This window comes from Rhamphochromis longiceps, linkage group LG20 (assembly GCF_057381845.1).
Source record: "Rhamphochromis longiceps isolate RC_006_pf linkage group LG20, R_longiceps_female_GT1.1, whole genome shotgun sequence".
NCBI classification, from domain to species: domain Eukaryota; kingdom Metazoa; phylum Chordata; class Actinopteri; order Cichliformes; family Cichlidae; genus Rhamphochromis; species Rhamphochromis longiceps.
In genome coordinates, this window is record NC_140576.1 from 29481578 (window position 1) to 29508973 (window position 27396).

At 43.2% G+C, this 27396-nt stretch overlaps 1 protein-coding gene and 1 long non-coding RNA gene across 2 annotated transcripts; one reads left to right on the forward strand and one right to left on the reverse strand.

The window, feature by feature from the left end:
- Positions 1-1342: 1342 nt before the first annotated feature.
- Positions 1343-6453, forward strand: LOC146645578 (uncharacterized). Its single transcript, XR_014909077.1, has 3 exons — positions 1343-3403; positions 6009-6160; positions 6274-6453. It is a non-coding gene; the product is annotated as an uncharacterized LOC146645578 (long non-coding RNA).
- Positions 6454-9503: 3050 nt separating this feature from the next.
- Positions 9504-10478, reverse strand: LOC146645579 (general transcription factor II-I repeat domain-containing protein 2-like). The gene has a single exon (XM_085392586.1). The coding sequence runs from the start codon at positions 10476-10478 to the stop codon at positions 9504-9506; it is 975 nt and encodes a 324-aa protein (XP_085248712.1).
- Positions 10479-27396: the final 16918 nt, after the last annotated feature.

A 27396-nucleotide genomic window follows, 5' to 3' on the forward strand; every position in this document is an offset into this window, starting at 1 on the left:
CTATTATAGAAGTTATTTCTTTGAAACTGAGAGCTTGGACTCCAAATGAAAAAGATAAAAAAAAACAATGTCTAAACAGACAAGGAGACTGCTCTATGAGTGGAACAAGTTAGAAGTAGAAAATGGACTACTCTACCGAAAAACAAACCAAAACCGACAACTGGTCCTCCCTGAACAGCTCAAATCAGTGGTACTGAAAAGCTTACATGACGACATGGGGCATGTAGGTTCTGAAAAGGTGATCCATCTGGCCCGAGAACGGTTCTATTGGCCGTACATGCAGCAAGATGTGGAAGAATACGTGACAAAAAAATGCCCGTGTATTAAACAGAAGCACCCCAATATCCAACAGAGAGCTCCAATGGGATCCCTCACCACCAGTGCACCTTTTGAGTTGGTCTCTATTGACTATTTGCACTTGGAGCCAAGCAAAGGAGGATATGAGTATATCCTTGTCCTCGTTGATCACTTCACGCGCTTTGCACAGGCATACCCAACGAGAAACAAATCAGGAAAGACAGCTGCTGAAAAGATATTTCAGGACTTTATTCCTCGCTTTGGGTATCCAGAGAAGTTGCATCACGACCAAGGACGTGAGTTTGAAAACAGCCTGTTCCAAAGACTGCAACAACTATCAGGAATTGCACACTCACGCACCACTCCTTATCATCCTCAATGCAATCCAGTGGAGCGATTAAATCGCACACTTCTCCAAATGCTGCGCACCCTACAAGAAGAGAAAAAGAGTGAATGGAAAGATCACCTGCCTCAGATCGTGCATGCCTACAATTGCACAAGACATGACGCAACAGGGTACTCTCCGTTTTTTCTCTTGTATGGCAGGGCTCCACGGCTACCAGTTGACCTACTTTTTCACCAAGGGAAAGACACTGAGGCACAAAACCACCAAACGTTTGTCCAAAAGTGGGCTGAGAGGATGCGAGTCGCTTACCAAATAGCTGCAAATAACAGCCGACAGTCCTCAGCCAAAAGCAAAAAGCAGTACGACAGACATGTAAGAGGTATTACTCTCCAGCCAGGTGACAGAGTACTGGTGAAAAATTTGTCAGAGAGAGGAGGGCCAGGAAAACCGCGCCTATTGGGAGAAGGTAGTACATCGTGTGGTGGAGAGATTGGGAGATGGACCAGTCTATAAGGTACAGCCAGAGAGAGGTAGTAAAGCCATGCGGGTTCTTCATAGAAACTTCCTACTACCAGTAAACGACTTACCTTTCGAGGAAGAACTTCCTGTGGAAGAAAAGACAAAAGCAAAAAGGTAAAGACAACCTGAAAGAGATGTCAACGAAACGGCGACCAGTAGCTCGGATTAGGAAGATAGTTATACCTACCACCATGACCTCCGGAGGAAGATTCCATGCTACAGACTCGTGAACCCTCAACAACAAGGACCTGCTATTCAACAGGAGCACCCTCAGCAACAGGAAACTGTCATTCCAAAGCAGGATTCTCAAAGTCAGCCCAAGCTACGGGCAGCAGCAAGAGAGTTCTGTCCTCTTGACAGGCCAGAATATGGGGGAGAACAAGATGTTGTGGAGGCCGAGGAGTTAGCAGAAAAAGACATGGAGGAAATGGATGGAGAAAATAGAGAAAATGACTTTGTAAGGAGATCACAGAGGAGGGGGAGACCAGCAGAAAGACTCACGTACAATGCACTGGGTCAGCCATCATACTGTCACTGGAGGGCAGATATGAACACCCTTTCAGCTAGCCAACCCTGGATGTGGACACACAGCGTCCCATCATTCTTTCACCCTATCTATTCTCAGCCGTACTACCACAATGACTGCACACTCATACACTAATGGGTCCACACATGAAGAAACAAATGTCAGGAGACATTCTTTTAAGTGGGGGAGAGTGTAGAGAGTTGAAAATAGCTTTCTAGTAAAATCTAGTATCAGAATTAAACTGGGGAAAACAGCCCAGTTGTTGTTGTGTTTTGTTGTGATTGTATCTTTGTACCTGTCATTTTAAATGCTATCCTACATCCAGCCGCTAGAGGGCGCATTACGCGCAGTGGTATCGAGTAGCGTTTTGGGGCACAGAGGAAGAATAAACCTTCCTGTTGTGAAACTGACATCAGCTCAACGTGTGTCCCTTTTTCTATTCTTTATCACAGGTTAGTAAATGCATTTAAATGAATGTATACTGCAGACCTTACAAACGGATGATGTTGTTTATGTGGGTAATGAGCGCAACTCGCTAAAGAAATGGATTCATTCTGAGTTGTGTCTGAATTGTGGGTTAAGGCTGCAGGCTAAATGATGCTAATGCTAGCGGACTTGGCTAATGTGGAATACGGAGTGTGAGTGGGGAAGCTAATCTGACCTGTGAGAGATTTCTGGACTAAACTCTTAATGTATTATGCACTCTGATAAATGGGCTTCATACTATGTTTTATTCTTCTGGTTGATCTTGTGGTTACAAGAACAAGTTTGTGGTTTAATACAAAGACATTTATAAAGTGTTATAAGGAAACTGTTTGATCAATGCTGACTGCACAGCAGTAGTGAACGCTGTTAAAGGAGCATTGCACTCTATATAGTTGTAGGTTGTATAAGAACAGTGAATATGTTTGTTTTATGTCAAAGACATTATTTCCTTGTAAAGAGTAAAATAGCTATATTTAAAAAAACAGAAGTTACATTGTCAGTACAGTGGAAATACATTTCACATAAATAATTTAGTGCTGAACAAGAATTAAAATGAGTTAATTTTATGATGTTTGTAAATGTAGTTAAAAATGAAGTACAGAATACACTATTGTGTTTTGTTTATCTTTGTAAAACAAATGTGTTTATTGTGATACATTGTGGATCTGATATTATCAATGGATTTAAGCAATATTTTGTTTATGTTTTGTCAAAGTTGTATTGAGAGATTTATACAGTCTCTAGCTCAGGGAACTGTGGCCATGTATGGTAAACTGGACTGAAACATAAGGCCATTTCTTTGCAGTTAGTATGGTGATACCTGAAGCTGTTCTAAGCTGTTGTGAAGAATAAACCTTCCTGTTGTGAAACTGACATCAGCTCAACGTGTGTCCCTTTTTCTATTCTTTATCACAGCGCCACACGTTGTTGAACAGGAAACCAGTTGCCCCTCTGGTCATCATCTTAGGGAGGCAACACCTACAAATTGTATACAGATTCGTCATACACGATATTTAAATCCTGAACATCCACTAAGACACAGGCAACCCGTCTACACCAATTCCATATCTACAGATATGGAATTGCACCATATATTTTCAGTTGGTCAGAGGCCTGGACTGCAGGAAGGCCAGTTCAGCAACAGTTGCTCAATGGTTGCTGGAGCAACGGAAGAAGATGATCTTGCCTATATGCAAGACCTTCCCAAAAACAGATGTTCAGATGGAAATGTAAGTTGTTTTAAAGCCCCAGGGGTCTGCTACTTTTAAAGGGCTGGAGTAAGAGTGAGGATTCATACTTAGATTTTTACTGTTTCACAAAGACTTTAAAAGGGAACGTCCACAATTTAGACTTTGATTGCAGGATGTCTTAATAAAGCAATTTAGTGAGAGCAAGGCAAAAACAGAATCTAATAATTGTAACAAAATAATAATCAAATCACCTGAATTATACTTATCTAATTAACCTACTCTTGTCATAATGCTGTGTGTGGCAGGCAGGTTAGGACCCAAATTCAGGATTGTCAGGCTGGTCGGGTTTCATTTTTGGCAAGTACAAATAACTAAATCTAACAAACTTAACTGGCAGGTACTTGTGGAAACAACAAAAATAAACAAGAACTAAGAACTAGAAACATAAAACCGAGAGTCTCTCCAGACTGAACATTAGCATCTCATTATCCTGACAAAGAGCCAAAACCATGACAACTCTGGGCTAATACTTATTTTGCTCCAATCTTTGGGAGGAGAGAGATCGGAGAGGACAAACACAATTGGATCTGATGATGCACTCTCTGTGTTCTGTGTTGACCATATATATTCCGACAGGAAAGCAGCAGCCCTTGGTTGTTCAGTGGCAATCCAAATTTTCTCAAAGTTACAAACCACATGAAAGTAAATCTTGAGTAAATCTTGAAAGTTGGAATCCAGAAAAAAAAAATCCAAATCCTTCTGAACTAATAATGTAACATGGCAAAAATGAGCAGAGAAAAGGCCAGAAATGACTCGACCAGTTTGCTGCTCGTCTGGGGTTACTTTCTATCATTTCTAGCTGTGGATTCCCTGGGCTGAATCTTCAGATGAGCTTTTGCTCATCGCAATAACAAGATGAAGTAACCCTCTATTTCTTCTTTTAAACCCGGTCACCTTTTCTCCTTTATCTCTGACTGGATGCCACATCTTCAGAAATGACATATGGCCTGACCTACCTACTGTGACATCCAATCACGTTGTTAACATCTAATCACCTGATGTCCAGCAAACCTTATCATCAGCTCGCTATCTGACTTTTCCACACACATGATTTAAAACAGAGTTTGAACTTTAAAATCACTTCAATACATTTCTGTGATATTCGTAAAGTAGAATGCAGTGGAATAGAATTGAATAGCCGTTTATTGTCATTGTAGATGTGCAACAAAATTGTGGATGCACCACACCAACTGTGCATGGAATCAAAATATACATAGTAGAACAGAAACAATAAATAACAGACAAGAGGATTATATACAACAAGAGAAATATATACAGAACAGGAGTTTTGTAGTGTACACACATTCAAATAAAGTGTAAAGGACTTGGTCTGAGTATAGAGTCTGTGTGTGAGTGGCCTGAGTGATCACACACACACACACACACACACACACACACACACACACACACACACACACACACACACACACACACACACACACACACACACATTCTGATGGGACCCAGTTACAATGAATGCTGTAGAAGCTGGGGCTGTGCAGGGGTCACAACCTGCTTGGGCCCATCAGTCTGGGGCTGAGTCAGGATGAACAAGATTTACAAGAAGAACAGGAATCACTGGATGGATTCATAACTGGCCAGTCGGGCTGTGCAGATGCCCAAGACTGTAGGGACCACCAGCTGCCTGCTCTGAAGACTGGGGCTGCCATTGTTGCTTAGCCGCTCTCACTCCAGGGACCGGGCCTGATGCAGCCTAGGCCTTAGCCACCTTCAAGCTGGAGACAGGGATGGGTGGGGGATACAGGCCAGACACCAGCAGCTCCCTCCCTAGGAAGAAGTATGGGTACAAGACTCGGCTGGGTCCTAGCTCCCCTCATAGGGCTCTAGAGTGTGACCAATTTGGTCCCCCATTGAGAAATGGGGGACCAAAAATTCCTAGTTCGACCAGTTGTTTGAATCAAAAGAAAAAATAAAGTCTCTGCAAATCTGAAAGTCTCGGTGTGGTCAACAACAGACACACTTTAAGCCCATATCATGGTCGAAACCAATCAGAAATAGTCAAGAGTGCAACCTCTCAGATGCCCATGCCCAAGGTAAGATGTTCAGATATTGAGATGTTCAGTTCGAAGCCTTTGAAGCATTTTTAATTTAACTTCAGGAATGGAACAAATAAACTGTGCGGGCCATTCAGAGTCGTACTTTGCCTTGATTGTACCATTATACTGCAGCTCCATCTGAATCTGCACAGGTGCAGTTTCCACGTAAATGGGTTGCGAAGCAGCTCAAAATTCTCTTTTTGTGCTTCAAAGTCACCAAAGCGCTGCGAACTCAGTGCGCTCAGTTTATCAGCAAAGTGCGCCAACTTGGTTCAACATTACTTGGCAACAGGGAAAGTGCAGCAAGTTGCACTGGTGCATTTGTGACAGCTTCACTTGAAATGCCTTCACTGCATCATATGTCATGTCCATGAACTGACAGATTTCCTTGCCGAGTTCAAAAACCCTATTGAGAATTTTTCCTCGACTCAGCCAACGGACCTCTGTATGATAAGGAATGTTGGCAAACTCTGAATCTATTTCCCACATAAAAGACTGAAATTGACCACTACATGCTCCATTTTTAGGACTTTACCAGACAGCATTTCGTGGTGTATGATGCAGTATGCTGTTAACTCACCGGTACAGTTCTCCTCCTGCAACTTTACTCGCATCCTGCCGACTAGTCCGCTTTTTTCACCACACAACACCGGCGCTCCATCTGTTGTAAGTCCAACAGGTTTGTCCGAGGGCAGTTTCATGTCGGTTACACTTTGAAATACGTTTTCAAAAATGTCTTTCCCTGTCGTTGTCCCTTGCATCGACTTAATGTTCAATATTTCCTCTCCACAGATGAAGATGGTCAGCTGTGCAATGTCCATGTCTATACTTTCATCCACAGCAAGAGAGTATGCAATAAAGTTTTTGCTTCTTTCACACAACTGTGTTCTTAAATCAGTGGCCATCTCACAAACCCGATCAGCAATCGTATTTCTCATCAGGCTCACATTTGCCAAAATCTGCGTTTTGTCTGGACACAAGATGTCTCACAGCTTCTTCGCAGCTCATCAGAGTGGCACCGGGCTGATTTGGCTTTTTCCTCTGCTACAATAAAACTTGCTTTCACAACAGCTTCACTTTGTGATTTTGCTCTGGTGAAATGTTAGATTCTTCTTTAGCTCTTCTACCTTCTGTAGTTTGTGCATTTAGGTTTTTCAGCTTATCCTGACGTTTTGTCTCGTAGTGCCATCTTAAATGAAATTCCTTAATTACAGCCACATTAGCTCCACTAATAAGACACACGGGTTTACCGGCAATGTCTGTATTCAGTCACCCACTGGCGCTGAAAGGCTCTGCTTTCAGAATCAACTTTTCTCTCCACCATTGTGAGGGGCTAGCTTCGCAATAACAGAAGTTTGACTTGATTGACGTGGGAATGTTCCCAGCTAGCCTAGTGTTCGGCAAGGAGGCTGCAGCTCTGCATTATGGGATCTGTAGTTTGTGTGTTATTAGCGCCTCATATCGCCGGGCCATACATAACAATAATAATAAATCTATATAAAATGATCTCACGGGCCGGATATAAATGTACACCGGGCCGGATGTGGCCTGCGGGCCTTGAGTTTGACACGTGTATTAGAGCGATTAGAGCACGCTGTAGGTATTACAGGTACTGTGCAGCAGTGGTTTGTATCATATCTATCTAATAGACTCCAATTTGTGCATGTAAATGGAGAGTCCTCTTCACACACTGAGGTTAATTATGGTGTTCCACAGGGTTCGGTGATAGGACCAATTCTGTTTACATTATACATGCTTCCCTTAGGCAGTATCATTAGAAGACATAGCATACATTTACACTGCTATGCAGATGACACCCAGCTCTGTCTGTCCATGAAGCCAGATAACACACAATAATTAGTTAAACTGCAGGAATGTCTTAAAGACATAAAGACCTGGATGGCGGAAAACTTTCTGCTTCTTAATTCAGATAAAACTGAGGTTATTGTACTTGGCCCTGAAAAGCTTAGAAATATGGTATCTAACCAGATTCTTACTCTGGATGGCATTACCTTGGCCTCCAGTAACACTGTGAGGAACCTTGGAGTCATTTTTGACCAGGATATGTCCTTCAACGCACATGTAGCCGGATGGGCTACTTGCCTTTCTTTTCTTTTCTCTTTCTCTCTCTCTCACTCTCGCTCTCTCTTGCTCTCGCTCTCGGCTGCGCAACTAGGTTAATTGGGAACCCACCTGCATATTGATTGCAGGGTGGCGTCAGCACGTATAAAGCTAAGCCGATGTTTTTCTGGATCATTCCTCCCGTGCATTCGGCGCAAAGCAGCAGTAAATGCTGGCACACTGCGACGGACTGATCAGCAAGCGAGTAGATCATATGACAGCTACAGCGTGGCAGTTTGTTTTATTCCGGCGTTGCGGAGAGAGGTGCTCAGTTATCTCCACCAGTGAGAGTATAGTGCAGGGGTGCTCACACTTTTTCCGCATGTGAGCTACTTATAAAATGACCAAGTCAAAATGATCTACCCACTACAAAAATCCAAAACATATACTTATTTATAAATATATTGAGGATTCTTTATATCTACAATGTATATACATGCATAACCGCAATATCCAATATTTCACAACACAATTAACTATGTAAATTTTTTGTCATTACCTGAGTTTACTCTGATGACTTGCACTGAATTGAATCAGCCAGGGATGCATATTCCGGACAGTAGCTGCTGACGGCCAGCCTCAAACACACTTCCAAATGTTCATCAGTCATGGTGGAACGGTACTTGGACTTAATGATCTTCATGTGGGAAAATGATGACTCACATAAATAAGTGGAGCCGAATAATGCAGTCAAAGAGGCAGCACATTTCCTCATGTTGGGGTACTTTACTTCTGTGAGTAAGTTCCAGAACTGTCCATGATCTCTGGACTTCAGCTCAATGTCGGCTTGTAGTGTCAAAATCTCATCTTCCACTCCAGAAGAGTTCAGGTGAAATAGTTTTGCAATTTTTGATGCGAGTGAATCGACCTCAGCATCTTCCCGAAAAGGTTAGCACATGAAGGTGTCATCCAGGGAAGGACGGACGTTGTTTTGCTGTGCTGTATTTTAATGTGAAGTGTACTTATTATTTTTTATATTGCATGTATTGGTTATATTTTGTGCAGTGTTTTATTTAGTTTGCATGTTTTAGTTATCGTCAAATTGTCCTGGAGAGACTCCGCCCTTTTCCCCGTTTTGACTAATTGGACACACCTGAAGAGGAAAGGAAAGGTAATTTACAGAGTGCTCAATGACACATAAGAGGTTTGGAGCCGGTGTTCAACGAAAATGTAACACGGAGAATGCGAGACAGACAGAGGAAAGACACAGACGATCAGAGGGGAGAGCGAGAGACGATCAGAGAGTAGAGATGATCAGATGGAGCAGACGACCAGCGACTGGGAAGAGAGATTACCAGCGACTGGAAAGGGGAAACAATCAGAGGAAAAAAAGGCAGATGACCAGCGACTAGGGACGCGTAGCGGCAGTCTGGTGGCAATAACGACAAGAGCCAGCTCGTGCACTGCGGGAGAACAGAAGCAGTGAGACCGCGGTGCCGATTGCAGTTTGAGGAAGCGGCGGGCGGAGTTGAGAGCTCTGCCCACCCGGGTAAGTCTTTGACTTATCCTTTTTATAAAGTAAACTGCCAAAGGAATAGTGACTGCCGCTCCCTCCCTTTCTTCAGTGCACCAGGACGTGGAATGCGGGGAGGAAGGCGAGGACTCCGCTGGGTTTCCCTCTTTTAATACTACGCTGGACCTCTTAGTTTTCTGTGACTTTTAGGCCGTGGTGGATTCCACTGGACTTTTAATGTTGTGTGTTATTGATTTTTATTGTGTCTTCCCTTGGCCAAGGTTGTTTTAATTCATTTTATATTTTTAACTATTTAAACATAATAAATTATATTTTTAATTCTACAGTTTTTGTATCGTGTGCTTTTCCCTCGGCGGCTCCACTGCTCTGCCCGCTTTGAGGAAGGTTTCCTTCCTTTTAAAAAACACAAACCATCTTGGAAACATAATCAGCCTTTCCGCTCCGTTACAAAGGTAGCGACTGGCTCGAGCAAAGAAAAGTCTTGAAAGCGTTTGTCAAACTCTGACAGACAATTGTCAATCTGCTCTGTGTAGCGTGCACTGTCAAGTTGCAAACAGGCCATCCCTTGCATCTCCAGCTCTGACGCCAGGTTTTGAAAGTTTATCAAATCATGGCGCTGCAGCTTTAAAGAGAGATGTTGCATCTTTCGTTTGAAAGCATTAACTGAGCTGATCATGTTGATCACTGTTTTGTCTTTTCCTTGCAGCTGTAGATTAAGGCCATTCAACATGTTTGTCAGATCGGTTAAAAATGCCAAGTCTAACAGCCACTGACCGTCATTAAGTTGCATGTATTCTGCTTGTCCAGCTACACGGAAAAACTCCTTAATCTCCGGACAGAGCTCTCGAAATCTTTGCAGGAATTTCCCTCGACTAAGCCACCTCACGTCAGTGTGTAGCAACAACTCAGAGTGGTCGCAGTCAGCCTTCTCCAGATGTGCACGAGATCTGGCGCGAATAGAACAGGCGATCTTTGTTGCAGCATTCATGATCTCCTTCATGTTGAGCATTTTAGTGCATAATGCTTGTTGGTGGATTATGCAATGGTAATTTAGGAAGTCCGGGAAAGCATCGTCCTGCCTGCACTTGGCAATAAATCCATTCAAGCGGCCAACCATTGCGGGTGCTCCATCTGTGGTAATAGACACCAATTTGTACACTGGGAGCTGGGTTTTCTCGATAAAGTTTTTGAATGACTGAAATATGTCCTCTCCTCGCGTCTGTTCCTTCATGGGCAGGACTGTTAATAGCTTTTCTTTTGCAGTGATATCAGTAAACACCATACGAATGAAAATGCACACCTGGGCTGTGTCACTCACGTCCATAGATTCTTCCAACTGCAGTGAGAAACACTGGCAATCTCCGATGTCCTTCCAAAGTTGCTGGGTTAAATCCTCCGCCATGGCTTCACAGCGCCGTGTAACTGTACTTCTTGACAGCTGGAGAGCTTTGATCGAAGATGTTATTTCTGCCTTATTTTTAAAGTCTCGGAACAATGAGTCAGCTGCTTCAACGAAAGCCTCTTTTACCATCTCTCCATCTTGAAAAGACTTCTTGTTTTTAATGATGATGTGACTCACCCGGAACGATGCTTCGGTGGCGGCTTTCGCTTTTGAAGTTTGTTGTGAAAAATGACTGCTGTCCGGACAACTGGGATTTTAGTTTATTCACCTTTTTCTTTCTTAGCTCGCTTTTCGGCGGAATGTAGTGTCGTATTTTCCGTGAACAGTTCGAAAATGCCGCTCCACATTTCCCTTCTTTGGCATTGCGATGGTAGCCTGGCAGATGAGGCAAACGCACTTCGAAAATGACATCGTGAAAAAAAAGTCCTCCTCCCATTCCGTATGAAAGTGATACGTTTTTGTCTTCTTACTTGGTCCAGCTCCCTCACTCATTTTTAACCCTTTCTTAGGTTTAAGAGAAAAAAACCGAGAGCTAAAAATTGGAGTTAACTCGCTGACTAGCTTGTCAGTTTTACTACACTTCGCGCCGCTGTTTGCGCATGCGCAGCGACCTAAGCGTCAGAAAAAATCTGATGTCATCTGACTGGCTTCCCTGTATCAATCAAGTGACGAGATGGATGATAGGCTGGCATCTATTTTTTTAATGCCATGCGATCTACCAATGCTACCTTTGCGATCGAATGGTCGATCGCGATCGACGTATCGAGCACCCCTGGTATAGTGCCTCCGGTCCTGGGGGTTTGTTCGCTGCCCTCACCTGTCCGTGGCAACTCGCCCAACCTTAATTGGAGTATCAAGACGCCTGCCTAGCCGCTGTTGTGAGGGCTCCTCCTCGGTGGAGCCTGCTGTCCTGTCCTGTCTTGTCTTGTCGTGAGACTGGTTTTTTTTAAGTAGGCCTACCTTTTTCTGGTTCGCCTGGTTTTATTGTATTTTATTCTGGACTGTTGCTTGTAACCACACTTCTGAGCGATCCTCTGCCCGAGTGTCATGCTGGGAACTTTAAATCGCCTCAGTTGCCGGTCTCAGCCTGTGGGGACCCAGACCGGCTTGCAATTGAGGCTTGGACAATTACCACCAGCACGAGTTTTAGTTGACTCGTAGCCTTCCAGTGTTGTGTGTGTGTGTGTGCGCACGTGTGTGATTTCTTTTATTAAAGTTGGTTTTAGTTTTTTTATGATCTGTAGCGAGCCTGATGCTCAGTGTCCTTTTATTCTTTTAACGTATTTCTGTTTTATTTCAGTGAATGGAGGACGTGCCAGGGACCTCAGGTGGTGGGTCGTTTTTACACTTTCTTTTGTACAGCACCGGGTGATTTTCTTTTCGTGTGATTTTCTTTTGGGTCCACAGCTGCTGGTAAGTCCAAGTTCCATGATTGTTTTATTTTAACTTTAGGACACTGTCAACAATGACGCTATATCTTGGTTTTTAATATTTTATTTATTTTTACTATAAATAAAACTGTTTTAATATTGGAGCCAACCTGCCTCGGTGTGCTTCCTTGAATCTGTGCGGCCTCTTTTTATTCCTTTTATCTATTTTTCTTAAATATATATTTCCTGGGGGTGAAATTCCCCTAAGTCGCGTTGTCATTTTATTATTTCTTTTATAACCCCGCCGACCACTTGGTCACACACATATTAAACAAATATGTAAGACTGCGTTCTTCCATTCGTGCAACATCTCTAAAATTAGAAATATCCTGTCTCAGAGTGACGCTGAAAAACTAGTTCATGCATTTATTACTTCCAGGCTGGACTACTGTAATTCATTATTATCAGGAAGTCCTAAAAACTCACTGAAAAGCTTTCAGTTAATCCAAAATGCAGCAGCAAGAGTCCTGACAGGGACTGGAAAGAGAGAGCAGATTTCTCCTGTATTGGCTTCCCTTCACTGGCTCCCTGTTAAATCCAGAATTCAAAATCCTGCTCCTCACATACAAGGTCTTAAATAATCAGGCCCCATCTTATCTTAATGACCTTGTAGTACCATATCACCCTATTAGAGCACTTCGCTCTCGCTCTGCAGGCCTACTTGTTGTTCCTAGAGTATTTAAAAGTAGAATGGGAGGGAGAGCCTTCAGTTTTCAGGTCCCTCTTCTGTGGAACCAGCTTCCAGTTTGGATTCGGGAGACAGACACTATCTCTACTTTTAAGATTAGGCTTCAAACTTTCCTTTTTGCTAAAGCATATAGTTAGGGCTGGACCAGGTGACCCTGAATCCTCCCTTAGTTATGCTGCAATAGGCTGCCGGGGGATTCCCATGATGCATTGAGTTTTTCCTTTCTAGTCACCTTTTTCACTCAGTATGTGTTAACAGACCTCTTTGCACTGAATCATGCTTGTTATTAATCTCAGTCTCTCTTCCACAGCATGTCTTTTATCCTGTCTTCCTTCTCTCACCCCAACCGGTCGCAGCAGATGGCCCCGCCCTTCCCTGAGCCTGGTTCTGATGGAGGTTTCTTCCTGTTAAAAGGGAGTTTTTCCTTCCCACTGTCACCAAAGTGCTTGCTCATAGGGGGTCATATGATTGTTGGGTTTTTCTCTGTATGTATTATTGTACGACCTACTCTACAATATAAAGCACCTTGAGGCGACTGCTGTTGTAATTTAGCGCTGTAAAAAATAACTAAATTAAATTATTCTGGAGGCATACCTTAAAATTATGTTTTTCTATAATCTGATGAAAAATTGTTCAAACAACTAGAATAGAGCTAAATGACATACAGAAGAACAAATGACCAAACTGCTGCAACTGTTAATCATTTACTTATTGCAAATGACTGACTGGTTCATAACAGGATGGCTGCTAGAGGGTGAGGTCATCAGGCAGTCTAGCAATGCTTTGATCCAGCTTTGGTTCAGTGTATCTCCTTTATTGTGCAGTGTCCTGTTTTCTATTTTTGAAGAAGTTGTAATTGTGTATTAATTGTTAATTAATTGTGGTAAAATGTTAACTGAGTCTTTTAAAATATTGTATTTGTTGCATGCTATTGCTCAGAAATGACATATATAAAAATATTATATTCATAGCGTCGTATCTATACGTTAAACCATCCAGTTCAGGTTTGCTCGTTATGGTTATTCGTGTCAGCTGTGTTCCTCGTGTCTTCTCACGTCCCTGTTATCCTGTTATGCGTATTTAGGTCAGTGTCTCCCTCAGTTCGGTGTCACGGACAGATTGGAGTTGAGGGAGAAACACCAGGTGGAAACTGAGGTAGGAGGGAGACTGGAGACATCGTCATCATCTCAGGTTATGACCAAATAGATTTTGGTGAATGTACCCTGGTTGCTAGTGTGGGAAGATCAGGAAGAGGGAGGAGCAGGAGAAAGGAGCCAAGTTTGTTTGGGACACAGACAAGTAAAGTTTGGAGTTTGGAGGGGAACAGTTTGGATGAAGACTCCAGGGTTGTTCAGAGGAAGACGGTGAGGGAAGAATTTAAAATAATCCTGAAGTTCAGGAAGGAAGATGAGAATGTGCAATCGAGCCCAATAGCCTTAACTAGATAATTGAAAAAGAAATTTGGAGAAATTCAGCTGGCAAAAATTCTTAGGGATGGCAACTTATTGATAGTGGTTAAGACAGAAGTTTGGAAAAATAAGGTGTTGAATGACAAAAGCATTTGTAAGAAGACCGCAGGAGACGAGGATCTTAAGGAGAAAACAAAGTAACCTGGGATGTGATTACAGGTTTTCCTGTAGAAGAGGATCTAGAAAAGCTCAAGCGGTGTATTCATGGTAGTGAGGTCAGCAAATTAAAAAGACTGTGAAAAACAATTAATAGGGAGAGGGTTAGTAGCTTAAAAGTATTATTGAAATTTCAGGAGGCTGTCCTGCCGGATAGAGTTAAAATAGGATGCATGAGCTTTCCTGTTAGAGCATACGTGCCGTATTTTCGGGTATAAATGCCAAAGATACGGACACATTGCTGCAGTTTGCAAAGGGAAGCAGGCTTTGGATGGATGGATGGCAGGCTTTTGAGTGTCCTTGCAAAGAAAGGTGGCTATATTGGTCACTGATTTGTTTTTGTTTTGTTTTTGAATGTCAGAAATGTATATTTGTGAATGTGGAGATGTTATATTGGTTTCACTGGTAAAAATAAATAATTGAAATGGGTATATATTTGTTTTTTGTTAAATTGCCTAATAATTATGCACAGTAATAGTCACCTGCACACACAGATATCCCCCTAAAATAGCTAAAACTAAAAACAAACTAAAAACTACTTCCAAAAACATTCAGCTTTGATATTAATGAGTTTTTTGGGTTCATTGAGAACATGGTTGTTGTTCAATAATAAAATTATTCCTCAAAAATACAACTTGCCTAATAATTCTGCACTCCCTGTAGTTACTGTTTGTTTACTTACACTGTTGTAACTGGAGCCTCGTCATCTCGTCTCTCTATATACTGGACTGTAGTGGAGACAGTGGCGTGTGTAGAAAATTTTTGTTGGGGGGGCCAGGTAGGGGCACAGATTTGGAGAAGGGTGGCAGATGCAATTAGCAGATAATGTTTAAAAAAAATTCTACCAACCGTTAGCCATAATTCAATAACCCTATAAACCTAATAACCGAATGCGCTTTTAACTCTTATTAGAATGAGATTTTAACCACTACGGTGCAAAGTTTTTAGATACTGCGTTGATAAAGTACAAGAGATACAATCAGTGCTTTGTCAGTGTTTACTCAGCATTCAAGGACAGCAATATTTGCATAGTATTTTTACTGACATGTAGTGCACATATGTTTTGGGCAAAAACATTTTTGAATATTAAAATACGAACATTTGTAACAAACAATTGACAAATTAGCCAATGCAAAACTTTATCTGCCTGTTAAAAAAAGAAGATAATCTTTTCACAAACTGGTGTTTGATTTTGAAACAGGAAAAAAGTGGGGAAACAACTGAAAAGACTAACATTTGAATAAAACCTGAAAGCAAGTAAATACTTTCTATGCTGCCTTATGGTAAACTTTGGTAATATTGATCAAGAACAACACTGGCTGATGATGAAATACAGTCAGCTGGCATGGTGACACTACCAGTATTAACCTGCAGGGCTGGACTGGGACAGAAAATCGGGCATTTTGACTACAGACCGGCCCACCAGGTATTAAAGCCATAAAGACTTTGAATGAAAATAAATGCTGTTGTGACAGTGATGTACACTGTCTTGTTGGTGTATATATATGTATGTATTTACGTCAGATAAAAACTTTGGTTGTAAGATTTAGATAATTATTTAATAAAAGCTAGATATTTTAAATGAGAATAAGAAAGAAAAGTATTTCTTTGTGCCCCACCTTTCCCTGTTAATGCCCTACCTGGCTCCCTGGCAACACTTTCCTAGATCCACCCCTGCACAGTTACCAGCTGTCAGCTACGTAGAAAAAGGATCCTGGCGCTATTTATCTTTCAGAAACAGTTCATAACTTCCCTTCAACTCATTCATGTCACCTAAAAGGTAAACCTGTTTCTCCATCACCTGTTCAGCTCTGATGATTCAGTAAGGACATCTCCTGGTTTCATCTTCATGCTTCCCTCTCACCACATATCCAAACCGACATCATGACCAGCAGCTTTTACAGCTGTGGCTCCAGCAAACATCAGCTGATACTAGAAATTAATATTAAATAAATTCTAACAACAGCTGATCAAGCTTAAACGTGCTGCTGTTGTTTAGCACGACATCTGCTGGTTTCCTCTTTCTGGCGCAAAGTGGGCGATAAATAAACAAGAGAGAAAAGCTGATCAGCTGATCATTGATCAGTTTCATGATTGAAGTAGCAACAGGAGAGGCGGGGGGGAGAATGAGAGAAGAAGAGGCAGCTGTGCAGCATAACGACAGAATAACTCCAGCTTTGTGTCTTTTTTTCATTCTAGCGAAAGTCCGGGACAAACTGCGTCTCTTCTCAGCTCAATACGAAAGGTGTAATATTTTCTCTGAATGAGGGACCATTCCATTTTTTTAAGGAGCCGTTGGCAACTCTACTAACTAACTTTATGAATAAAATAAAGTTCACTATCAGTAACATCATAGCACCACCCAGCTGTATATAAACTCCGTCAAGCTGGCTACAACGCAGTACGAGTTATTGCAACTGAGGGTAAAAAGTCAGCACAACGAAAATAAACTCCACCTAAACTTGGTTTATATCTGACCCAGATAGACTGCAGGTCATAACTTCTTACCTGAAGTTCAGTTCACCTGACACTCTCCTCCTGCCTCCCCTTCCCTCATCCACCTGCTGGCCTCTGTGGAAGCCCCGCCATAGCCACCACCAAACAACTGAGTTATTTTTACACATCAACCTGCATCTGGCCAATCCACCACCTCTCATTGTTCATGCCATTACAAAAAATTTTTTTAAAAAAATAAGTCACCGGGCATATGCCCGGTATGCCCGATGGCCAGTCCAGCTATGTTAACCTGCAACCAAATCTACAGCTCCATACAGCAATGTTACGACTTAGATTATATCTTATAACTCATAACTCTTATGTTAGCTCCCCTCAGTAGCATACTGTCTGAAATATTCGTCGGCTGAATTAATTCTTTAAGTGTTATTTTTTCTTTGGTATTCTAATTTCACCGAAGTTTACTAAACTCAACAAACTTAATATTACTTACCGGGACATTTATTCTGTCCTCATTTTCTTTCACCAAAAAATTGTTTCCTGCAGTGCCGTCTTTCGTGCTTGGCTCTCCTACCTTTGCTAACGTGATGCACATAGCGCAGAAGCCGATGCTGCATTCACTTACACTCTGATACCTGAGCTTCACCGTGAAAACATAATCGTACATTTGATATTTGATTGAATTTTATTGTTTTGCCTTTGGGGTGGCACCTGGGGTGGCCAGTCTGGTTGGGGGGGCCACCCCGCTGGACACGCCACTGAGCGGAGATGACAATAAAGTTTACTTTGACTTCAACAGCAAGCAGGCGCACCGAGGGCTCTCGCACTCACTTTTCGTGTATAGAATTTCGAAAAAACATCAGTGTAAATTATAAGTCTGTATCATAATGTCTGGTGTTTTTGTTTTGTTGTTTTTATTTTGTTTTATTTTGCGAGTGAGTTATTAGATGCTGCTCCAGCCAGCCAGAGAATCCCCCGCCGCCCCGCCCTCTCCTCCCTGTGCCGCAAGCAGCAGGCGCACCTCACAAATGGAGGGCGCCCTTACTCCCAGCAAATGGGACATACCTGCAAGTTCAACCACATGATGAAGGAAAACATTCTGTGCATATCCAAGTTCTGTGAACTTTTTGACACAAGTTTAAATTACACTCTCTTCACTAGTCAAGATAGTTACAAACTTTCTTCTTTATGAATGAGCAATAAAAAATTTTTTAATTAAACATTTGAACATAATACAACCCGGCTTACATTGTGAGCCAGGCGGTGGCCAGGAGCAGAGGCCCTGGCGGAACCAATCACCAGATACCAAGACTGGCAATTGGGACATGGAATGTCACCTCTCTGGTGGGGAAGGAGCCTGAATTAGCATGTGAGGTTGAGAGGTACTGGCTAGATATAGTCAGGCTCACCTCAACGCATGGCTTGGGCTCTGGAACCAGTTTCCTAGAGGGGGACTGGACTCTGTCTCAGGCTGGAGTTGCCCCTGGTGAGAGGTGGCAGGCTGGGGTAGCTTGGTATCCCCTTGGCTAGTTGCCTGGATGTTGGGGTTTCTCCCAGGGGACGAGAGGGTTTGTTTCCTTCGCCTCTGGGTCAGGGAATGGGTCCTAACAGTCATCTGTGCTTATGTGCTGAATGGTGGTTCAGAGTACCCAGCCTTCTTGGAGTCCCCGGGTGGGGTAATGGAGGGTGCTCTTCCTGGGGACTCTGTTGTCCTACTGGGAGACTTCAGTGCTCACTTGGACAATGACAGCAAGACCTGGAGGGGTGTGATTGGGAGGAACGGCCTTCCAGATCTGAACCCGAGCTGTGTTTTGTTATTTGACTTCTGTGCAAATGACAGTTTGGCCATAATGAACACCATGTTCGAACATAAGAGTGTCCATAAGTGCACGTGGGACCCAGACACTCTAGGCTGCAGGTTTATGATTGATTTTGTAATCATATCACCAGACTTAAGGCCATATGTTTTGGACACTTGGGAAAAGAGAGGGGCTGAACTGTCAACTGATCACCACCTGGTGGTGAGTTGGATCAGGTGGCAGGGGAGGCCGCTGGACAGACCTGGCACGCCTAAACGTACAGTGAGGGTGAGCTGGCAATGCCTAGCTGAGGCCCCAGTCCGCGAGATCTTCAACAGCATTCTGAGGGAGATTGGGGACATTGAATCGGAATGGACCATGTTCAGCACCTCCATTGCCGAAGCTGCTGCACTGAACCAAACGGTAAGGGGAGCCACCAAGCTGATGAAGGAGTCCTATCGGTCTTGGTTAGCCTGTGGGACTCTGGAGGCAGCTGCTAGGTACCAACAGGCCAAGCGGAACGCAACACGGGCAGTGGCTGAAGCAAAAACTTGGGTGTGGCAGGAGTTTGGAGAAGCCATGGAAAAAGACTTTCGGACTGCCTTGAAGAGATTCTGGCAGCTGACTCAGGAGGGGAAAGCGGTGTTCTACCTGGACTGTGTGTAGTGCGGGTGGAGCGCCCCTAACTTCGACTGAGAAAATTGTCGGGCAGTGGAAGGAATACTTCAAGGACCTCCCTAATGCCACTGGCATGTCTTCCGTGGAGGAAACAGAGTCTGCGGACGAAGGGGATAATCGCCAATCTCTGGGGGCGAGGTCATTGAGGCAGTTAAACAATTCCTTGGTGGCAGAGCCCCTGGGGTGGATGATGTCTGCCTCGAATTCCTGAAGGCTCTGGATATTGAAGGGCTATCTTGGTTGACACGCCTCAGATTATATTACTCGGCTGGCCTGGGAACGCTTGGGTGTTCCACCGGACAAGCTGGAAGTGGTGGTTGGGGAGAGGGTGTCATGGTTGACGATGGCCAACCGTGGGGAAGTGAGGAAGGAGGACTCAGGCGCGGAGCTCTGAATAGCAGCAGTGCGTTTATTTACAGTGAATGGACAAACATAACAATAAATCCTCAGTGCATTCCCGGCCCCCGTGACGTGTCTTCTTCCCAGTGCTAGTGTTCCTGTCTCCGCTTCCCAGTGTTTGAGCACCCGGTGCTTGCTGCCCTCTCGTCTCCACGCCTCTCCTGGGGAAAACAACAAAGAGGCAGCCGTCAGACACACCACAATGCAGCAGATTAAACTTGGTAACTGGTCAAGAGACTAACGTGAAGCCACGCAATGATCCAGCGTCGGACAGAGCTCCACCACACTCTCAAGTAGCTTCTCCAATGAGGCCTGATCAGCTGCAGGTGTGTCATGGTCTTCAGGTGTGGCCAATCACCTGCCAGGGCCACACCCACCAGGCCTGAAGGTGCCTGTAAACAGGTGCTCTCAGAAACACCTGAACCACACACAAACACCTACAAGCAGGGAGAACGAGGGACAACAATACCAGAAATACATATATTAAAATTCAAGTCCATAACTGCTCAGGGTCCCTGGGTCGCTCAGACCCAGGACCCTGACAGAGGGAGGTCTGGGCTTCTCTGCTTGGGCTGCTGCCACGGATAAGCAGAAGAAAATGGATGGATGGATGGATGGATGGACATAATACAACACAAACTCTCATGGAGGATACAAATTCAGAGAGATACATGTTTTTTTTTGTTTTGTTTTTTTTTTTGTTTTGGCCTGTCCCGTTTGGCTCTTTTGCCATCAGAATTATTGTCTAAAGGCAAAGAAAGATGCCCAACGGATTTACTTTACCAAATTGACCATCCCAGCCTTGCAATAATGGTCCATTTGATTCACCTTTTATTGTTTATTTTATTTTCACTTACTGAATATGGGACAGACTTGACTGGGGGAAAGAAGGGGAGAAAGAAAGAGGGAAAGAGAAACAGCTGAGAAGAGGGACGGGGGAGAAGGGCAAAAACCAAAAACCAACAGAATGAGCAGAAAAATAAAAAAAAGAAGAAAAAAAATAAAAAAAATGCATATATCAATCACCTGGGTCACCTGCTGAGAAAGAAAAAAGAAAACAAGCAGAAGAGAACAAGAGTAATAGAATAAACAACATCACAATGATATATGGGAATATGACAGTAAATACTAAATATTAAACATTATTGTGCAGCACATAAGATCAACAGAACACAGTGTGCTTTGAGGTAGGAGCCAAAAAGGGTGTAGTTTGTGGGTGTGATCACCCGTGTGTACACCTGTGAGCATGGACGCGTTTGTTTTTTGTTTTTTAAAAGGTTCCTTCATGTAATGATCTGCTAGAGGGTGTGGGGGGGCTACAGCCCCGTCCTCCAGGGCATGAAGCAGGTATGGTGGAGATCAAAACTCCAGACATCCAGAGGCCCCCAGAACACAAGAGACCAAGGAAGACCAACAGAGGGGCAGCCGCGCCACTGTCCCAGAAAGAGCTGAGGAGAGTCCCAGATGAGGGCTCACTCAGCAGCCGCGGAGCAGAAACCAGGGGGAGTTGCAGTGACGCGCCCGTGAGCTCCGCCGGCAGCCAGCCGTGCCTGAGTGACCGAGCCCCAGGCCGAGAGGCCGGGGGCACCCCACCTCCGAAGTGGCCCGAGCAAGCCCCAGGCTCCAGGCCCCGATAAGCGGCCGCCAAGGAGTGAGCCAGTGTGTACCTGGACGCCCATCCCCGGACACAAAGAACCTCCAACGCACCGATGTCTGAGGGAGTCCGCCACTGGCAGGGGAAGTGGTGGTAGGGGGAGATAGGCCTCCATACCTTGGAGGGCCTAAGATGTCCCCAGAGAGGTGGCGCCTGACACCCAACCTGACATATAGACACAGAAATACAGGCACACACATATACAAACATCCATTCCCACCCTCATGTTCTCATATACACTTACTCCACACTCAACCAACGTGGAGACAGACATAAAGAGACGCTGTACACACGATCACACTCCCCAAGCGTACTCTAAGCCCCGGGTCTAGGTACCCTTGCCCCTGGAGGGGGGGGAACTGCCCCCAGACCCAGGTGGTGTTACCCTTTTCCCTGCGGTGGGGGGAGACAGACCGTCCCGACTCCGCAGCAGCAGGGAGGCCCCACACTCCAGACCGCAGTCGGACGGCCAACTCCTCCTCCTAGCCCCCCCGCTCCAGCAGGTCGCAGAGAATGGGGGTGAGAGAAGACTCCAAACCTCCCTCCACCCGCTCATTGTAGTGTTGATGCATGTGTGTTCTAAGGTGCATTTAAAACCCAGAATCTTGAACAGGACATATAGTTGTTTTTTCTTTATTTATTTTTAGCTGGTTTGCTAGAAATTGACCGGATTTATTACCATGTTCATAATTTTGTAGGCGTAGTCTTTGTACTAAGAATTTTGTTTTTTTATCAATTATCTCATTTAATTCTAGTTTTGTTTTGCGTATTTTGTTCAATGTTTCCTGATCTTGGTGGGACGCGTAGGCTTCTTCTAGTGATTTGATGTTTTTTTCTAATTCCTGAATATTTTTGTTTTCTTTTTTCTTTTTATGTGATGAAAAAGAAATTATTTTACCTCTCATCACAGCTTTCCCTGCTTCCCATAGAACAGAAGCTGATGTTTCGGGAGTGTCATTATAGTCCAAATATGAAGTCCACTCTTTTTTAAAATATTTAATAAAGTCTTCATCTTTAAGTAGTGATATATTAAATCTCCACTTTTTTCTTGGCGTAGTATTATTCTTGTGCATTAGTGTTAAAGATGCAGGAGCATGATTGCTGACAGCTATAGGATGAATCTCAGTGTCTGAAATGTCGTTCAGCAGTGAGCTGCTGACCAAAAAAATAATCCAGACGAGAGTAGGAGTGATGGACATGTGAGAAAAAAGTATATTCCTTACTGGTGGGGTGAAGGGAGCGCCATGCATCGCGAAGGCCAAAGTCGCTCATATACTGTTTGATTATATTTGTGGACTGCCAATTACGCTGAGTTCCCGCTGTATTGAGCCTATCCATGTCTTCATTTAGTCCAAGGTTGAGGTCGCCTCCAAGAACAAGTGTGCCATCTAAGTGTTCAGAGAGTGCACTGAAAAAACCGTGAAAGAATGAGGGATCATCAACATTTGGACCATATACACTTGCAACACATAGCTTTTTATCAAGTATAGATAGTTTAATGATTAAGAATCTGCCCTCTGGATCTATAACTGTATCGAGTACTGTGAAATTAATATTTTTATGTATTAAAATTGCTACTCCCCTTTGTCTAGAATTATAACAAGCTGAGAACACATTAGGAAACTCAGGTGTTTTAAGTTCATTCGAACCTCTAAAAGGTCTGTGGGTCTCTTGTAAAAGGACAACATCTGCCTGTAGTTTTTTGAGTTGGTTAAATATTTTTAACCTCTTTACTCTGGAGCCAGCTCCATTTATATTCCATGTAATGAACCTCAGTGTACCCATAGATGTTTGTGTATAACTAGGGATGTATGCTGTGTGCGTCGCTTAGCCAGGTGGAGAGAATACGTCACTTGTTCATAAATAAAGAGAAGGAGAGAGAGAAAAAATGTGTGGCGAGATGCTCCCTGAGTCTGACTTTGTGTATGCATAGTTACTAATATGAGTAGGCTTGGCTTAAGTGTGTGTATCCTAAACGACTGTGTGCGCTGTCTGACTGATGTAAATGTGCTGCCGTTGAGCGCATGGTGCGTATGTGTCAAAATAAAGGATGTTTGTGGATGAGTGTCGAAGCAGGTGATCGAGGCAGTGAAAGGAATAAAGAAAGAAACCAAGGACAGGGGTGAGCAGCATAAAACCAAGAGGGGGGGAAAGAGAGGGGAAAAAAAAACGAGAAGAAAAAAACAAAACAAAACGTAAACATTCCAATTAAATCACTGACGGAGAGTGACGGTGTTAATTCTGCTATGAAATCACACTTTAAGATGCGATTTGATGCTGGTAAGTTAAACAGATGTTAATGCAAGTTAGTGTGAGTGGATAGGGAAATGGTGCAGCTGATTCTTATCTGGTGTGAGGTTAATACAGCCACAGAGTGATGTTGGGGTCGCGGTGGAGCTGTCCGTCCACGTACAGCCGGTCCACAGCGATGACAGCGCGGGAGCCCTTCTGGATGAAGCCGCGTCGGATTGGGAAGAGGACCCTGCGTCGTTCCAAGATCTCTTTGGGGAACTGGTCGTTCACGCTGAAGTCCGTTCCTTTTAATTCCCTGCCGCGGCTTTTCACATGTTGCTTTTGTTTGAAGTGGCCGAATTTGACCACGATAGGACGTGGTCTCCCGGCCGTAGCCCGAATGGGGCCGAGGCGATGTACCCGATCGAAGACGATGTTCTTCACAGTTTCCTCCGGCAGCTTCAGGTGGGTTTTGATGAAGCTTTTTACCGTGGTCTCCGCGTCCTCTCCAGCGGCTTCTGGAATACCAGAAAATACCAGATTATCACGCATGCTACGAGCTTGTAGATCGATAACTGTTTCTTTTATTTTTTTATTTTCTCTATTGAGCTGGGTAACATTATCTGTGAGACATTTCACCGACTCCCTTAGCGTGGCATTTTCAGCAGCAAGCGTTTCCACCTGCTGCTGGCTGTACTCCAGGGATTCTCGCAAGCATTTAAATTCTCGGTGAAGAATCTCCACCAAGGACAGCCTTGCGTCGAAACTGGACAATCGCTTGTCGATTGACTCCAATATGTCGGCAATATCTTTGCCGGCTGGCGATGTTGAGCCGGGGGAATCTGCCTGGCGTTGTCTTTTCGACGACGGCGTCTCAGGTTTGGCTGGGGAAGCTGCACACGGGGTCTTCTTCATCACGAGATCCTGAAAGCACTGATCGATGTAATCTTGGAGAGTCTCTAAACTCTCCTCGTTGTTCTCCAGGGTGTTGGAGATTATTTAGACAAATAGTGTTAGTTATAAGACAATTGATAAGTGTATTTGGTAATGCTGAAGCTTAAATGAATTTGTTCAAATCTAAACTACCATTTGCTTTAATTTTCCGCCAAAATCTCCGGCGTCTGACGTCAGTTACAACATGAGTCGCTTACCTTGTCCGTCACTTCCGTCACTTACCTCCTCCTTGCCGCCTCTCCTGGGGAAAACAACAAAGAGGCAGCCGTCAGACACACCACAATGCAGCAGATTAAACTTGGTAACTGGTCAAGAGACTAACGTGAAGCCACGCAATGATCCAGCGTCGGACAGAGCTCCACCACACTCTCAAGTAGCTTCTCCAATGAGGCCTGATCAGCTGCAGGTGTGTCACGGTCTTCAGGTGTGGCCAATCACCTGCCAGGGCCACACCCACCAGGCCTGAAGGTGCCTGTAAACAGGTGCTCTCAGAAACACCTGCAGCCACACACAAACACCTACATACACACATATCTACAAGCAGGGAGAACGAGGGACAACAATACCAGAAATACATATATTAAAATTCAAGTCCATAACTGCTCAGGGTCCCTGGGTCGCTCAGACCCCTGACAGAGGGAGGTCTGGGCTTCTCTGCTTGGGCTGCTGCCACGGATAAGCAGAAGAAAATGGATGGATGGATGGATGGATGGATGGACATAATACAACACAAACTCTCATGGAGGATACAAATTCAGAGAGATACATGTTTTGAAATGACAAGGCGCACGCTCATCTCGGACACAAATTTAGGTCCTTTGCTCTTGCAACAGTCAATGCAGCAGTTTTAAAGCCTTTACTTTTAAATATACGCCGTTCAATAGTTGACCGTTATCTTACAGAGAATCAGTGATGAGAATAATGGCGTTACAGGTAACGGCGTTACTTTTTTCAGTAATGAGTAAACTAATTACTATTTCTATCATTACAACGCCGTTATTGTTACTATTAAGAAAATGCGGTGCAGTCGCGTTACTATTTTTCAACAAACAAACAGTTGAAGCTGTCTTCAGCTTACCGCATCTTATATCAGTTGCACGGAAGTAGTAATCTGGGCACTAGCGGCGGCAATCACTTTCTGCCCGACGAACACTTTTTGGCACAACACCTGGAGCTAAGAGGGCAAAACAATCGCATGAGTGCTGCTGTTTGACTGAGGAACAATAAGGTAGTCGTGGTAAGCCAATCAGATGACCACTTCAAGATGACAAAGCAACAAGGTGATACATACCAGTTTTTAAATTGTGTTGATAGGCCGCGTAAAACCAGAGTCATGATAAACAATATATACGTGTGTTTTTCCTCAATAATTTCGACACGTTTACTGTCTAAGGACAGTGCTAGCAAGCACTCTCTGCTTATGACCAAAAAAAAGGAACAAAAAACAGCCCTTTCGTGTTCGTGGAAAAATGCACCACATCGACCAATCAAAAATGATATGGCAACATGACATTTGGTTGTTTAGGAAGAGGAGGAAGATTTAGGAGTGACCACGAGAGAGAGAGAGAGAGAGAGAGCGGAAAAAGAGAGAGAGCGAGTTTGGAGATGTGAGAGATTTGTGACGTGTTTGGAGTGTGTAGTTAATGTGTTGTTTTGTGTAGGTAGTGCTGTGGATAGTTTTGTGTTTTGTGTCAGAACAATGAGGCGACTGCTGTCTCCAGGTAGAAAAAGGAGTGATACACCTGCTGCTGTTAGACCTATCAGGCTGTGATGTTCTCCTTTATAGTGGACAGGAATATTTGGAGTGGCACAAATAATTTGTGTGGCATCTTATTGAATGCAGAACAGCTGATTGTTATGTAAATAGTTTGAAATGGTTATTTAAAAAAAGGGTAAAAGGTAAATGGCTGCAAATAACTTTGTTGTTTGCAAAACTTGTGCATATGATTTTAAAATTGACACTTTATATTTGCATTTGAAGTTATGAAATATGATTCATTAAACATGTTTGTGGTTGTTACAGTAAAAATATAACTTTTTCTTCTCGGATTTTATGTTTTTTGTCTGATTTTAGATCAATTGTCTTACTACAGTATGTCAAAATGAAAACATAACTGTAAATTCAGACACGTGAGGTTGTGCTGAAAATGATGATACCAAACAAGGCAAAGTAAATAGTTTTTAAGGTGAAATGTAGAGGAAACATCAAAAGTAGTTAAAAATGGCCAATTACCCTGGACCCCAGAGGGTTAAAAAATTTTTTTTTAAAGTAACGTAATAGTTTCTTTTCAAGTAATTAATTACTTTTAGAATCTTGTAACTCAGTTACTAACTCAGTTACTTTTTTGAAGTAATTAGTAACTATAATTAATTACTTTTTCAAAGTAACTTGCCCAAGTTTAATATTCAGAAACCCAAAGTATGTATCAGCAGCAGAATGGACCTAAAAATAAATGTTTGTTCCAGTTCTATGAAGCTTTGAGTATTTTGGATTAGTAACACTGCTGTGTTTGTTGCATCATATTGCTGTAATTGTTTATATGCTTTATATATTCTGAGGTAAGTTGATCTATAGTGTTACATCATATTCTATAAGGATGTTATGTGTTTGTATACTTTCTGCCCAGTTTGACCCATTTAGCAAAAGTCAGCCTGTTTAAGGCTCTGATATCTATTCTGTATGACTTAAAGCAGTTATGACGTGGTATGATTTTCTCACCCAATAAAGGAATATTTAATATATCAGTCTACTCTTCATTCTATGACCAACAGTTATCACAACTCGTACATTTTCTTTTTACACATATATGTAAGCATTGAGACATATGTAATAATGCCAACATATTAAACAAACAATATTTGTCTCTTATAATATATAATATAATATATAATACATCTCTATATATACATCAAAGTGATCTGATAAAAAAATGAATAAACAAAAAGACATTTTTCTCCTTCATTTCTGTCAAACAATGAATCCTGTATGAAACGTTTCTCGCAGT